At 48.4% G+C, this 15,844-nt stretch overlaps 1 protein-coding gene and 1 long non-coding RNA gene across 6 annotated transcripts in view; both read left to right on the top strand.

Annotated features, from left to right (window-relative positions):
- The window catches only part of EXOC6B (exocyst complex component 6B), a 319,988-nt gene that overhangs the window by 72,255 nt on the left and 231,889 nt on the right, over positions 1 to 15,844 (top strand). For all 5 annotated transcript variants that reach the window (XM_077177925.1, XM_077177924.1, XM_077177922.1 and 2 more), the window contains exons 4-6: positions 2,124 to 2,214; positions 2,331 to 2,376; positions 7,449 to 7,653. In XM_077177925.1, the coding sequence (XP_077034040.1) occupies positions 2,124 to 2,214; positions 2,331 to 2,376; positions 7,449 to 7,653 (342 nt within the window). The remainder of the gene's footprint in view (positions 1 to 2,123; positions 2,215 to 2,330; positions 2,377 to 7,448; positions 7,654 to 15,844) is intronic.
- On the top strand, positions 3,277 to 7,412 carry LOC143693857 (uncharacterized). The gene is made up of 3 exons (XR_013181841.1): positions 3,277 to 3,366; positions 3,439 to 3,459; positions 3,531 to 7,412. It is a non-coding gene; the product is annotated as an uncharacterized LOC143693857 (long non-coding RNA).

The following is a 15,844-nucleotide window of genomic DNA, read 5'->3' as shown; positions in this document are numbered from 1 at the left end:
CATCCCCAGGATTTTCTCTGGAGCCTGAGCTCTGAGAAATCCCTGTTAACTTTGGGATGTGAGAATTCCCTCCTTGTATCCCCCTTTTTCCCTTTTCCATATCCCCAGGATTTCTCTTGGAGTCTGAACACTGAATAATCCCTTTTAGCTTTGGGATGAGGAGAATTCCCTGTGCAACCTGACCTTGTATCCTTGTTTTACTTTTTCCACATCTGAGGATTTTCTCTGGAACCTGAGCCCTGAGAAATCCCTGTTAACTTTGGGATGTGAGAATTCCCTCCTTGTATCCTTGGTTTTCCCTTTTACACATCCTCATGGTTTTCTCTGGAGCCTCAGCCCTGAGAAATCCTTGTTAGCTTGGAATAAGGAGAATTCCCTGTGCAACCTGGCCTTGTATCCCTGTTTTCCCTTTTACACATCCCAGGATTTTCTCTGGAGCCTGAGCCCTGAGAAATCCCTGTTAATTTTGGGATGTGAGAATTCCCTCCTTGTATCCCTGTTTTTCCTTTTCCACATCCCCAGGATTTTCTCCTGGAGCCTCAACCCTGAGAAATCCCTGTTAACTCTGGGATGTGAGAATTCCCTGTCCAACCTGGCCTTGTGTCCCTGTTTTCCCCTTTTTCCCCATCCCCAGGATTTTCTCTGGAGCCTCATGAAATCCCCGTTAGCTTTGGGATCTGAGAATTCCCTCCTTGTGTCCCTGTTTTCTCCTTTTCTCCATTCCAGGTTTTTTCCTGGAGCCTTGTGAAATCCCTGTTAACTTTGGGATGTGAGAATTCCCTGTCCAACCTGGCCTTGTATCCTTGTTTTCCCCTCCTCCCCATCCCAGGATTTTCTCTGGAGCCTCATGAAATCCCTGTTAGATTTGGGATCTGAGAATTCCCTCCTTGTATCCCTGTTTTCCCCTTTTCCCCATTCCACTTTTTTTCCTGGAGCCTCATGAAATCCCTGTTAACTCTGAGATGTGAGAATTCCCTTCTTGTATCCTCGTTTTTCCCTTTTCCATATCCCAGGATTTTCTCTGGAGCCTGAGCACTGAGAAATCCCTGTTACTTTTGGGATGTGAGAATTCCCTCCTTGTATCCTTGTTTTTCCCTTTTCCACATCCCCAGGATTTCTCCTGGAGCCTCAACCCTGAGAAATCCCTGTTAACTCTGGGATGTGAGAATTCCCTGTCCAACCTGGCCTTGTGTCCCTATTTTCCCCTTTTTCCACATCCCAGGATTTTCTCTGGAGCCTCATGAAATCCCTGTTAGATTTGGGATCTGAGAATTCCCTCCTTGTGTCCCTGTTTTCTCCTTTTTCCCATTCCAGGTTTTTTTCTGGAGCCTCGTGAAATCCCTGTTAACTTTGGGATGTGAGAATTCCCTCCTTGTATCCTTGTTTTTCCCTTTTCCATATCCCAGGATTTTCTCTGGAACCTGAGCACTGAGAAATCCCTGTTAACTTTGGGATGTGATAATTCCCTCCCTGTGTCCCTGTTTTCCCCTTTTCCCCATCCCAGGATTTTCTCTGGAGCCTCAGGAAATCTCCATTAGCTTTGGGATGTGAGAATTCCCTCCTTGTATCCCTGTTTTCCCCTTTTCCCCATTCCAGGTTTTTTCCTGAAGCCTCATGAAATCCCTGTTAACTCTGAGATGTGAGAATTCCCTCCTTGTGTCCCTGTTTTCCCCTTTTCCCCACCCCAGGTTTTTTCCTGAAGCCTCATGAAATCCCTGTTCACTTTGGGATGTGAGAATTCCCTCCTTGTATCCCTGTTTTCCCCTTTCCCCCTTTGCTCCTGGAGCCTCATGAAATCCCTGTTAACTTTGGGATGAGGAGAATCAAAGGCAGGTTCACATCCTGCCTTTGAGAACCAAAAAACTTGCAAGAGATGCCTAAAATGGGAAGGAGAAAAGGGGAAATAACATTTTGGAATGCACAGGATGTGCTCCAAGGCCACTTCCATGCCTTTGGGTTTGCTGCTCCCTGTTTGAAATCCAGGGAATTCAGGGAACTTCCCTGGCTGGAGCTGCCCCCATCCCGAGCTCGCTCCTTATCAGGGCAGGGTTTGGGCTCTGCTGCTCTGGGATGGAGCCCAGGGGTGGTTGCTGATCCTGAGGGAGCTTTTCCCCTTTTTCCAGCTGATCCTGGCCATGGAGGAGCTGAGGCAGTGCCGGCTGCAGCAGAGGAACATCTCAGCCACGGTGGATAAACTCACCCTGTGTCTCCCCGGTGAGGAACCTCCTCCTCTTTGGAGCTCTTTGGTGGAATTCCCAATTTTTTGTTTCCTTTTTGGGTTCCCAGCTGTGTGTTCCTGTCTCAGAGCTGTGTTTCCCTTCTCTTCCCAGTGCTGGAGATGTACAGCAAGCTGCGGGAGCAGATGAAATCCAAGAGGTAAATCTGGGCTGGGCTGGGGCTTCAGGGGAAGAGTCCAAGGAATTCTTTGGTGCTGGGTAATTTAAGGAGAATCTCAGCAGTTCAGGTTAAATTTCCTGGGTTTTGGCTGCTTTTCCTCACAGTCCAGCTCATCCTCCTGTGGTACAGCTGAGAATGGGGATGGCAGCAGGTTCAGAGTTTGGGAATTAAGGTGGATGCTCCTTGGTTTTTATGGAAGCTCAATATTGGGGATGGCAGCAGGTTCAGATTTTGGGAATTAAGGTGGATGCTCCTTGGTTTTTATGGCAGCTCAGTATTGGGGATGGCAGCAGGTTCAGAGTTTGGGAGTTAAGGTGAATTAAGGTTTTCTTGGTTTTTTATGGAAGCTCAATATTGGGGATGGCAGCAGGTTCAGATTTTGGGAATTAAGGTGGATGCTCCTTGGTTCTTTCTGGCAGCTCAATATTCTACATACAACCAAGGTGTTTTACCAACTAAATTTTATTCCATAATTTCCATAAAACAAATCTTAATCCAATCTGAGAGATCCTAGGGAATGTGGAGGGGGAAGAGTCCAAGGAATTGTTTGGTGCTGGGTAATTTAAGGAGAATCTCAGCAGTTCAGGTTAAATTTCCTGGGTTTTGGCTGCTTTTCCTCACAGTCCAGCTCATCCTTCTGTGGTACAGCTGAGAACGGGGATGGCAGCAGGTTCAGAGTTTGGGAATTAAGGTGGATGCTCCTTGGTTTTTGTGGAAGCTCAATCTTGTACATACAACCAAGGTGTTTTACCAACTAAATTTTATTCCATGAATGCCATAAAACAAATCCTAATCCAATCTGAGAGATCCCAGGGAATGTGGAGGGGAAAGAGTCCAAGGAATTGTTTGGTGCTGGGTAATTTAAGCAGAATCTCAGCAGTTCAGGGTAAATTTCCTGTTTTTTGGCTGCTTTTCCTCACAGTCCAGCTCATCCTCCTGTGGTACAGCTGAGAATGGGGATGGGAGCAGGTTCAGAGTTTAGGAATTAAGGTGGATGCTCCTTGGTTTTTTATGGAAGCTCAGTATTGGGGATGGCAGCAGGTTCAGATTTTGGGAATTAAGGTGGATGCTCCTTGGTTTTTATGGCAGCTCAGTATTGGGGATGGGAGCAGGTTCAGAGTTTGGGAATTAAGGTGAATTAAGGTTTTCTTGGTTTTTTATGGAAGCTCAATATTGGGGATGGCAGCAGGTTCAGATTTTGGGAATTAAGGTGGATGCTCCTTGGTTTTTTATGGCAGCTCAATATTCTACATACAACCAAGGTGTTTTTACCTTGGTAAATAAATAAAATTTATTGAATAAAATTTAATAATTTTTAATTTATTAAACTTTATTAAATATTTTTAATTTAATATTTATTTATTAAATATTTTATTTAATTTTTAGTAAATAAAATTTATTCAATTTTATTCCACGAATGCCATAAAACAAATCCTAATCCAACCTGAGAGATCCCAGGGAACGTGGGGGGAATGCAAAGAGCTGGAAACATCAGGATGGTGGGAGCTGGGGAGAAAACTTTTTCTGCTGTAGAAATAATTCCTCAACACTCGGTGCCTTGGGGTGCTGGGCTGTAAATCCAGGGCTTTCCCCACCCTGCATCTGCTGAGGGATGAAAATCTGGGATTTTGGCAGGAATCCTGGTTAGTTTGAGCAGCAGGGAGAGATTGTGGAGCCCTGGGGGTGGCAGACTGGGCATGGAGCAGCTGCTGAAGGGGAAAAGGTGCCTGCAGCTGGGTGCCAGGCTGGAGCAGCAATCCCAGCCCTGCTCTGGGATTCCCAGGAGCTCCTGGCTCTTCCCAGGCCTCTCCAGGGCAGGGATGGGCTCTCCAAATGCCCTGGGGCTGTTTTGGGGCTGATCTGCTGGCAGATGTGGGGTGGGAGCTGGAGCTGGCAGTTCCTGCAGGAATCCTCCAGCTGCTCCATGCCCTCCCTGTGGGCAGCATTTCCAGGGGCTGCAGCTGAGAATTGCTTCCCTTTTTTCCCCTCCGTTTTTTGTATTGGTTCATTTAGAAACAAACCCACACTGAAATCCACATTTCAGGAATATTGAGAGCCCTGGCTGGGATTTTTCCTGGTTTTTATTTTTTTTGTCTGGATTTGATGGCTGCATTCAGCAGACACAGCACAGATATTCCATTTTTTTATCTGCCCCAGGTCTCACTTGGGTCATTTCAGGAGGGGCAGCCATGGGGGGGTTCCTGCCATCAGGGCTGGGTTTGGGATTGGTTTAGTTTGTGTTTGGGGGAATAAACTCCACAGACAGGAGGAATTTGGGGGTGTTTCTAAACCAGCTCAGGCTGTTCCCAAATGGAGAATCCATGGCCAGGAGCTGGAGGTGGAGCTGATCCCAGAGGAATGGTCAGGGTGAAGAGAGGGAATTTTTCTCTGAATTGGCCAGAATTTAAGGAGGGGACAGAAAGATTTTTTTTTGCCATGGCTGTGTGGAAAATGGTGGAAAAGTCCAAAATTTCTGGAGGGATCTGGGTGCTCTGGAGGGATCAGAGCTTTTTATTTACCCCTGGCTCTGTGTGGTCTCCAAACAGCGAGAAATGGAATTGTAAAATCCTGGAAGGGTTTGGGATGGAGGAGACCCCAAAGATCACCCAACTGCACAACTTCCACACCCCAGGGTGCTCCAACCTGGCCTTGGGCACAGCCAGGGATCCAGGGACAGCCCCAGCAAATCTGGGAATTCCAGCCCAGCCAGGAATTCCTTGCCAAGATCCCAGCCCAATCTCCCCTTTCCCAGTGGGAGCCATTCCCTGGCTCCTGTCCCTGCAGGCCTTGTCCCTCTCCAGGTTTCTTGTAGACCAGGAATTCTCTGGGAATGTTCATCCTGCTGGGAGCTGAGCTATCCCCAACAGGAACAGGAAAATCACTCCAAAAAGGCCCCTCTTGCCCTGGATTTTATCCAAATTCTGCTTTTCCCCCTCAGCTCCGGGGACACGGAGCTGGGAGAGAGCTCAGCTCCCCTCTGGGAGCTGCTCCCAAAAAAAGCTTCCAAAATTAAACAATAGAACTAAAATTATGGGGTTTGTGGAAGGAATGGGACCTGAGAATTCCCTGGGATATCAGCCCCAGTGGGTGTTTGTCCCTCTGGGTCAATCCCTGGCTCCCTGGGCATTCCCAAGGTTCTCTCCTGAATTCTGTTAGCACAGAAAGTCTAAAATTCTCAGTAACCAGGTGTCATGGTTTTGCACAGGAGACATTTAGGGAAATGAGGCAAAGCTGATAATAAAATTACTGATAATAAATTTTCCTTTATACCCCTTTAAGGCTTTGAGCCTGCTTTGCCTTTCTCCTGCTCCTGTCTCACAGCAGGGAGTGACAGCACTGGGGATTGGCCAGCACCAAACCCACCCCACTCCTTGGTGCCTTGGGCTGGGAAATCTCAAAATTGGTGAAATCACAAATTGGTGAAACCAAAACTGTGAAAACTCCCCCTGAGGTTCCCCTGATGGGGAGACTTTTTAGAAGTTCTGTGCTAGAGTTGGGAGATGAATGGGACTTTGGGGTTTTTTTGGTTTTCAGGTTGTTATTTTTTCTCTTATCAGCAGTTCAGCACACCATCTACACCCCAGACTTGGTGTACAAAGAGAAAGGTACTAAAATAGTTACAAGACACACAGGTTAAGGTTTTTAAAACTACTTGTCCAATTAACTCTTAGAATGTATTTTATTTCTACATTTCTACCAATAAATAATTGTTTGTTCACACAACATCTGCACTGGGGCTCTTCTAACCAATCACTGTGCCACCAACACTGCAGAAAATGGCTGGAAAGGACCTCTGAGATCATTGAGTCCAACCTAGGACTAAAGACTGCCATGCCAACTAGAGCATGGCACTGAGTGCCATGTCCACCCAGTCTTCCCTTGAGCACCTCCAGGGGTGGACTCCAGCACCTCCCTGGGCAGCCCATTTCAGTATCTCATCACCCTTTTTCTGCATAAATTCTTCCCAATGACCAGCCTAAACCTCCCCTGGTACACCTTAAGACTGTGTCCTCTTGTCTTCTCTGTGATTGCTTGGCAGAAGAGACCCACCCCAAGGAGATGAAGAACAAGAAGGAGATCAGACAATGCCCCAAATCCTCCATCTTTTATCCACCTCTGTGACCGTGCTCAGAGGGGTCTCAGGTTGAGGGAAGAGATGAGGATCTGACTCCATGTTTCACAAGGCTGATTTATTATTTTATGATATATATTACATTAAAACTGTACTAAAAGAATAGAAGAAAGGGTTTCATCAGAAGGCTGGCTAAGAATAGAATAGAAAGGAATCATAACAAAGGCTTCTGTCTTGGACTCTCTGTCTGAGACAGCTGGGCTGTGATTGGCCATTAATTAGAAACAACCAACATGAACCAGTCCCAGATGCACCTGTTGCATTCCACAGCAGCAGATAACCATTGGGTACATTTTGTTCCTGAGGCCTCTCAGCTTCTCAGGAGGAAAAATCCTAAGGAAAGGATTTTCCATAAAAGATGTCTGCGACACACCTCCATACTAAAAATCCAAAAATACAGTTTTTCAGCCTATGATAAACTACATTACTGCATTTTACACACTTGTAGATTCCAATTCATCCCAAAGTCTTGGAAGCTTTCTCCATGGAAGGTTAAAGCAGTGTTCTCCTGAAGGTGAGCGAGCACATCCCAGGACAGGCAGAGAAACATTCCCTGTGCCCTGGGCTCCACCAGAGCAGGGCTCCAGCAGGGTTCCTGTGTCTCTATAGGACACGAGAGAACACAAGCTCACACCACTGTTTTCAAGGTGAAGAAAAAAGGGAAGTTTATTTTCTGACTCCAACATTTATAGTTTTCCAAAAGTGACAGTGGATTGGAGGGTGACAGTGCCACCTCTCCAACGACACTGGACAAACCAACAGTCTATCAACTTTCTCTTCCTCCATAAAGGAATGCAAAACGATGAGTTATGTACAGAAAGTGTGTGAGAAAGTTCGCTACAAGAATGTCAACATCATAAGGCTTAGAAAAATCTTAAGAAACCAGGGTGACATTCCTGACTTTTCCCTGCTCCCCCAGGCACTACCCGGCCCTGAAGACCCTGGAGCACCTGGAGCACACCTTCCTGCCCCAGGTGAGCCACTACCGCTTCTGCAAGGTGATGGTGGACAACATCCCGCGGCTGCGCGAGGAGATCAAGGAGCTCTCCATGTCCGACCTCAAGGACTTCCTGGAGAGCATCCGCAAGCACTCGGACAAGATCGGAGAGACCGCCATGAAACAGGTGGGGTTTGGGATCATCTGGTGGGATTTGGGATCAGAGTGCCATGGAACAGGTGGGGTTTGGGATCAGAGTGCCATGGAACAGGTGGGATTTGGTGGTGTTTGGGAAACAGGGTTGGTGGGACTGCCATGGAACAGGTGGGATTTGGGGGGGAATTGAGATCAGGCTGCCATGGAACAGGTGGGATTTGGGGGAATTTGGGGGGATTGGGATCAGTGAGACTGTCATGGAACAGGTGGGATTTGGGGGCATTTGGGGGGAATTGAGATCAGACTGTCATGGAACAGGTGGGATTTGGGGGCGTTTAGTGGAAAGCAAGGTCTGCAAGATCACCATGGAACAGGTGGGATTTGGAGGTGTTTGGGGGGATTGGGATCAGACTGCCATGGGACAGGGGGGATTTGGGATCAGAGTGCCATGAAACAGGGGGGATATGGGGAATTTGGGGGGATTTGGGATCAGAGTGCCATGGAACAGGTGGGATTTCAGGGGAATTGAGATCAATGAGACTGCCATGGAACAGGTGGGATTTGGGGGAATTTGGGGAAATTGGGATCAGACTGCCATGGAACAGGTGGGATTTGGAGGACTTTGGTGGGAATTGAGATTGGAGACACTGCTATGAAACCGGTGGGATCTGGGGACATTTGGGCATCAAGGACAGTGAGACTGCCATGGAACAGGTGGGATTTTGGGGGAATTTGGTGGAAAACAAGGTCTGCGAGACCACCACGAAACAGGTGGGATTTGGGGGCCTTTGGTGGGAATTGAGATCAGTGAGACCACCATCAAACAGGTGGGATTTGGGGGCCTTTGGTGGGAATTGTCCATTTTTTGGGAAGAGGTTGGAAGTTCATTTGTTGTATGGAAGTTCTTCTTCTCCAAGCCAAGGCTCTGGAATGAGTTTGGGATTTTGTTGCTGGATGAGGAGTGGTTGTTCCTTCCCTGGTTGCTCCTGGAGTTTTATCCTGGATTTCATTCTGGAGTTTTATCCTGGATTTGGCCATTGAGAAGTGAGGATCCGTTGCGTCCTTGGCTTCTCCCAGTTGGAGTTTTCCATGGTTTTGTGGCAGTCTGGGATGTTCAGTTGGGGGTGGAACTGATGCCTTGTGAAAGCTTAGCTAGAATAGAGTCCAGACAGAGTTACAGAATAAAGCAGGGATTTATTCAAAGGATCCTCTTCATGGATCATGTTGGGCAGCACCAGAGCCCAGCCAGGGCTGCACCCAAAATGAACCAAAATGGTCCCAAAATGAACCCAAGATGGACCAAAATGGTCCCAAAATGAACCCAAGGTGAACCAAAATGGTCCCAAATGAACCCAAGGTGAACCAAAATGGTCCCAAAATGAAACCAAGGTGAACCAAAGTGGTCCCAAAATGGACCCAAGATGGACCAAAATGGTCCCAAAATGCACGAGCGCTCCCAGGCTCTCCCTTGGATCAGTTCTGCTCCATTTGCATCTTGCAGTTCATTGTCCCATTCCAGCTTTAGCCCCTGCAGTCCCATCCTTGTTTTTCTCTCTCCAGCCCACGGGGTTTGTGCCCTTGGGCTGAGATTTGGATCATTTGTCCTTGGTGCCCAGCTGGAGCAGGAATTGTTTTGTCACCATCCCATAATGTGAAGCTCAGACCCACACTCTAAAGCAGCACAGAATGTGAAAAATACAAAAACTAAAACCTGAGGCACCACAACTCCCCATAACTCCATTTTCCACTTGCATTTTCCACTTTCCTGCACAGGGAATTGGTGCTACTGGGAGACCTGGAGACATTGGGTTGATTCCGCAGTTTTGGGATAAAAAGCCAAGAGTTTGTGCACTGCAATTCCATGAATTTTGCATCCTAAACTGATTTTAAATCCAGCCCAAACCTGGCTGGTGCCTCTGTTGCCTTTTCCAGTGGTTGTGTCTGTGAAGGCTGAGCTGATCAGCTGAAGCTCCCTGGCTGTGCCCTAAATCAGGAATTGCCTTTCCCACTCCCACTGAATATTTGGATTTCATCTCATGCCAGCAGAGCTGGGAGAGGCTCTGGAGTTGCTCTCCAGGAGGATTTTGGATCTTTGCTGGAATTCAGGAGCAGGGGCAGGGAGCTGTTCCTGCCAGGGGCACTGAGTGGTGATGGATGCCTGGGAATGCTTGCTTGGAATTCTCCAGGAGCTGCTGGGATTTTGCTGTCGTGTTTATGGGCAGAGACAAATTCAATTTTGTGTCTTTCAAACCCCATCCTTTCTCTGGAGCAGCCTAACTTGAGGAGTTCATTAATTAATTTAATTCCCTGTATTTCAGTGCCTTTTTATTTTCCCAGCTCTTTCCTGGGTTTTTTTGGGGAAAGCAAACCCAGCCTTCCCTCATGGACTGGAGCTGTGGGGAGGGGCCGGTTGGCACCTGAGAGTTCAGCAAACTTTTCATTCAGATTCAACTTCCTGAAGGTGCAGAAACCCCTCCCAGTCCAAATGTGCATCCAGCTGTGCACAGAGGTGATGTCTGGGAGGGCTCCAGGTGCTGGATTTACCTGGGGCAGCAATTCCCAGAGCAGAATTCCCTTTAAAATTCTCCTTTAATTCCTTGTGGAGGCAGAGCTTTGGGAAGATCCTTCCTTGGTCCCTGTGGCTGGGAAGGAGCAGGAATTCCATTTCTATTTAGTGTCCAATTAATGCAGGGAACACTTTATGTAATTATTTAATATTTTTTAATCACCTGAAGGATATTTATCAATTTTAGGAACATCACAGGGTGGAGGTGTTGTCTGGTAGTTTCCAGTTCCATGTTCAGGTTTCTGGCAAAGGATTCCAATCTCCTGGCTCTGTGCTGATGGGTGAGGAGGGATGTGGACATCCAACCACATCTGTGGATTTTAGGTGAAAAATTTGGAGAAATTTCCATCATCTCAGCATCTTTTTTTCTCTTCTGGTTGGAGAAACTTGTGTACTTTTGTTTCCATCCCTTCCCAATCCACAGCTCTGCTCTTCCCATCCCTGCTGCTCCTGTGGCTCTGTTCCTTCTTGTGGTGGTTTTTGTTTGCTAATTTGAAATTTTGCTAATTTTGAGATTTTTGGTTAATGTACTAATGAGTGTGGTGGGTTTAGTGTTGGCTGATTTTTAGTGTACTTACTTTTTTGCTGTGAGGTAGGATTGGGAGAAAGGTCAAGTAGGCTTAAAATTTTAAAAAGGTATAAAGAAAAATTCATTGACAGGAACTAAAAGAAAAAGTAATAAAAATTAGAACAAAACCTTCAGAATAGTTTTCTAAAAACTTTACATCACTTCCATAAATATCTCCTCCACAAAACCAAAACACTTCTCCATCTCTCACTGCAGGGGAATCCTGTGGCTTCTCCTGGTGTTTTCCTCCTCCTCCTCACTCCTGCCCAAAGCCAGGGATGGGGGCAGTGAGGGGGAGCAGCCTGGAATGAGGGGTCACAAAAAGTCCCTGGAAATAACAGGGGGAAGTGAATTCTTCATCTGTGGGGGACAGAGCTGGGGAGCAACTCGTGCATGGTTCTCATGGGATGGGTTGGGATGGAAGGGACCTTAAAATCATCAATTCCACCCCTGCCATGGCAGGGACACCTCCCACTATCCCAGGTGGATCCAAGCCCCAGTGTCCAGCCTGGCCTTGGGCACTGCCAGGGATCCAGGGGCAGCCCCAGCTGCTCTGGGAATTCCAGCCCAGCCAGGAATTCCTTGCCAAGATCCCAGCCCAATCTCCCCTTTCCCAGTGGGAGCCATTCCCTGGCTCCTGTCCCTGCAGGCCTTGTCCCCAGTCCCTCTGCAGCTCTCCTGGACCCTTTGTCTTTCATTTTCCTATGGATGATAAAGGGAATTTTGCATCTTCCAGCTTCTCCAAATCCCAATTCCCTGCTGTTTTATGGGAGCAATGTGCAGACTTCAGGAGGGTTTGTGGGAGCAGATTTATCTCCAGGTTGGAGTCTGTGCTTTGGGGAGGGAGCTCCCTGTGCCATTTCCCCTTGGAAAAGCTGATTTGGAGCCATCTGGAATGGGAGCACGGGGCTGTGTCCATCCCACAGCTCCATGGAAGGGCAGGGGGAGCAGCTGGGGCTGCTGTGGTGGGGGTCACTGGGACAGGGTGTAAAGAGGGAGAGGGAGAGGGGTGAGGGGGAGAAAGAGAGGGAGAGAGAGGAGCCCTTGGAGTCAGAGCTGGATCCCCATGGAGGTAACAATCAATGCTGGCTTATTGCAAACCTGAGGGTTATATTTATTTATCTATTTTTATTTGTATGGTAATTTATTTATTACATTTATATGGTAATGCAGGGTTCAGGATGTGAGAACCCCAGCCCCTGATTTTTTATCATGCTCACTTCATGACTCACTTTCTCTTTAATTATCCAACCCAAACTTCTGTCATTTGTATCAATAATTCCCCCCTCTAGCAAACCACCCATCGCTCCAAGCACTGCCCCCTGAACCTGACCATCAACTTAAGCTTCTTCAACCAATTCTGAAGCCCATCCTTCCTAGGAATCCCACTAATCCTCATCTCAATAACATTCCCAGCTCTCTTACTACCCTCCCTAGACAATCAATGAATTACTGACAGACTTTCAACCCTCCAGCCATGGTTTATCAACCTAGTCACAGAACAACTAATAATGCCCCTAGACAAAAAAGGACACAAATGAGCCCTGATTTTAACATCCCTCATAATCTTCCTCCTACTCATTAACCTTCTAGGACTGCTACCCTACATGTTTACCCCAACCACCCAACTATCTATAAACTTAGAGAACACATTTGATTGGTTACAAAGCACTTTGTATAAGACAAAGAGCTCACTTATCTTTGGTCACCTAGCATAGCTTGGCAAAAGTGTGAGCAGAACACATAGGGGGATACAGTAAAGAGTAAATGAAGGTGGTAGAGAATGTAATCTTATCCCCCAACAAGTTGCAGCTTGACCAATTACTAAAGATTAGCAGCAGGCCTGATGATAACAGGCCACACCTGTAGCCAATAAGAACAGTGGTATAAAAGAGTGGATTGGTGGCAACTGGAGTCAGGTGGCTGCTGCAAGGACCGAGAAGAGTCAGTGTTTAGAGGAGCTGCCTGTGGAAAACATCAAGGAGGCACAAAACTCTGGTGGTATGGAATCCTCGCACTATAATGATAGTAGAACTCTTAATATGTGAGACAATAGAACTCTTGATGTCTAAGACAGCAGAACATCTTGCCCCACATCTTCTCATGCTCAGAACATCCTGCTTCACATCCCTTTTCCTGGGGTACACCTTGGCAAACTTCTTTACGCCCAAGGGCAGCGTGTCCCTGCTACCAGGCACGCGTGCAGGGTTGTGCAGTTTGCCTCTGAGCAGTGTCTGCTCCAAATGCTCTCTACAAGGGTGTCCCTCCCAGTATCCCCAGTATGGATGGATGGATGGCTGGATGGGTGTTTTCCCTCCCTGGATGTGCTCAGAGCTCTGGAAAGGAGCGGAGCTGGCGGGAGGCCCGCGGAGCCGCGATTGGCAGCTCCGTCCATTCGGTTTAAATTAGGATCATATAAATTCCTTTAAAATTGTTTGATTTCACCAGCGGGAACGGAGGAGGCCTGGCTACAATGGGAGAGGAAATGGGGTTTTTGTAACATCACAAACGCGAGGCTGCCGCTGACAAGGGCTGAACATTTCATTTTGTGATAATCGCGAGGATCTGGCGGCAGCGCTCGCGGCCGCGCTCCCGGGATCGGGGGAGCTCCCAGCCCCTCCTGGGATGGACTCAGGGAGGCATTCCCGGGGTCTCACACCCAGGGGCTCTCCCTGCCCTCCTTCCCTCCTGGGTTTTTGCCCAATCTGAGTTTTATTACCTGAATTCCGGGGGAATTCGCCGCGTTCCAGATCTCGTTGTTAACGGCGGGGCCTGGAGCGGATGAAAGGAGCTGCACACACTTGAACTCCACTTGGACTTTGGCCCTGTGAACCTGCGTGTGTGTTTGGGTTTTGGTGGGGTTTTTTTTACAGGGCTCTGAGCTCCAGGCCTGAATTACATCCCATTAACACGTGCTGATATCCGGGCCGGTCTTTATTATCCCACTCCAGGCTGGAATGTGCCGGGCATGTGGAGGAGGCCACTGGGGATGGAGCTGCTGAGAGTGAGGGGCCAAAAACAACCCAGCCAAAAGGCAGCCATGGATCAGCGCTGGGGACAGCCAGACGTGTCAGTGCTGCCTTTCCAGAGGGCAGGAAAAGCAGCAGTTTATTCATGGGAATCACCGGGATGCAGCAGCAGAGCTGGGCTTGGGTAGGTGGGGGTTTGGGTTTGACAGGGGGAGTTGGGACAGGTTGATCCAGAAGAAATTGGAATAGGTTGATTCAGGATGAATTGGGACAGGATGAATTGGGACAGGTTGATCCAGGATGAATTGGAATAGGTTCATCCAGGATGAGTTTGGACAGGTTGATCCAGGATTAACTGGGACAGGCGGATCTGTGGGGAGTTGGGACAGGTTATCTAGGATTAATTGTGACAGGCTGATCCAGGTTTAATTGGGACAGGCTGGATCCAGGGGCAGTTTGGAACATTGATCCAGGATGAACTGGGACAGGTTGATCCAGGATGAATTGGGACAGGCTGGATCCAGGGGCAGTTTGGACATTGATCCAGGATGAACTGGGACAGGTTGATCCAGGATGATTTGGGACAGGATGAACTGGGACAGGTTGATCCAGGATGAATTGGGGCAGGCTGGATCCAGGGGGAGTTTGGACCATTGGTCCAGGATGGATTGGGGCAGGATGAACTGGGACAGGTTGATCCAGGAGACACAGGGACATTTCCCAGTCTCCAGACACTGCCTGGTGGCCTTTTGCTGGCCTGGAACAATGTTCCAAAAAGGCACTTTGGGTCATGTTCCCAACTATCCTGAAAACCACAATTATCCTGATAATCCCAGTTATCCTGATAACCCAAATTATGCTGATATTCCCAGTTATCCTGATAATCCCTGGCATTTCTGGGTTCTGGGTGACACTGGGCAGCACAGCTGGAATCCTTCTGGAGCCAGCTGGGTCCTGGTGCCTTTTCCAGGCAGGGAATGTCCCCGTGCTGGGTGTCACTGCTCTGGTGGCATTCCCTGTTTTATAGAGGTCACAGAGCCCTGGCTGGGACCTGTGTTGTGCCCATGCCAAGGCTGGGCTCAGCCAGAGCCTCTGGAAGCTCCTGCTCAGTGAGGGCCCGGGTTTATCCTGCCCCAGGACTTCCAGAGGCACCCCCAGAGCTGAACTTCCTGCTCCCATTCCGGGGGTTTGCCTTAACAAGGCAAAATGAGGCTGGTTATTAAAAACTGGGAGTTTTCCAGGCTTGGATGCAGCAGGAGAGCCTTGGAAAGGTTGCTCTGCTGGCTGGGAGGATTTCCACAGCAGGCTGGGGATAATGGGATGGGGGTTTCTGCTCCTGGGCAGGTTTGGGAAGCAGGAATTTGATTTTCCAGTCGAATTTAGGAAGAAGACCTTCTTAATCTTTGCTCCTGCTGCTCGTCTGCTGGGGATATTAAAGTCTTAGGAGAGGAAATGCATCCTTGGGGCTGGAGAGATGGGAAGGGACATGGGCAGCCACGGGCTGGGCTTGCAGGATTTTGGGAAGAGGCTCCCACAGCGCAGGGGATGCTGTGTCCCACTGGAGAAACGAGGGATGGAGAGGAGGCACTGCCAGAGCTCGGAGGGCCTGGGTTTAAATTAAACACTGCCAGAATTTAGGGGATGTTCACAGCCATCCCCTTCCTCTGGCAAGGAGGAGCTGGATGAACAGTGGGAATTCTGCCCTCAGCATCCTCTGGTTAACCTCCTGCAGAACCTCCTCAAGGAAAACGGAGAGGAGATTTTTTTTGTTTTGCGCTGGATGAAAACCTCAGCCGGCTCTGGAAGCCCCTGCTATTTTATTTTCATTAAGCCTTGGCCCCAAAATGTGTTATTTTAAGAGTGCTGAGCAGCCCTCTCTGGGCAGGGGAGCCATCCCTTGCCACTGGTGTTTGATCTGGAAGCTTTTTGAGACAAAACCTCCCCAAGTGTCTGCGCTGAGCCGGAGCCTCCGTTCCCATCACCGCGGCCCCGATCCATCCAGGCCCACAAAGGCCTCCAAGATCATCAAGCCCAACCTTTGAAGTTTGGGACTTCTGGGTTTTCTTCACTCTCTGGGCTCTGGAGATGAGGTGTGAGAAATCCCAGAGGCAGGAGGTGG

The sequence above is a fragment of the Agelaius phoeniceus genome, chromosome 4 (assembly GCF_051311805.1).
Source record: "Agelaius phoeniceus isolate bAgePho1 chromosome 4, bAgePho1.hap1, whole genome shotgun sequence".
Classification (NCBI taxonomy): domain Eukaryota; kingdom Metazoa; phylum Chordata; class Aves; order Passeriformes; family Icteridae; genus Agelaius; species Agelaius phoeniceus.
The sequence above is the reverse complement of the archived record's forward strand: the minus strand, read 5'-3'. Positions and strand labels throughout refer to the sequence as shown.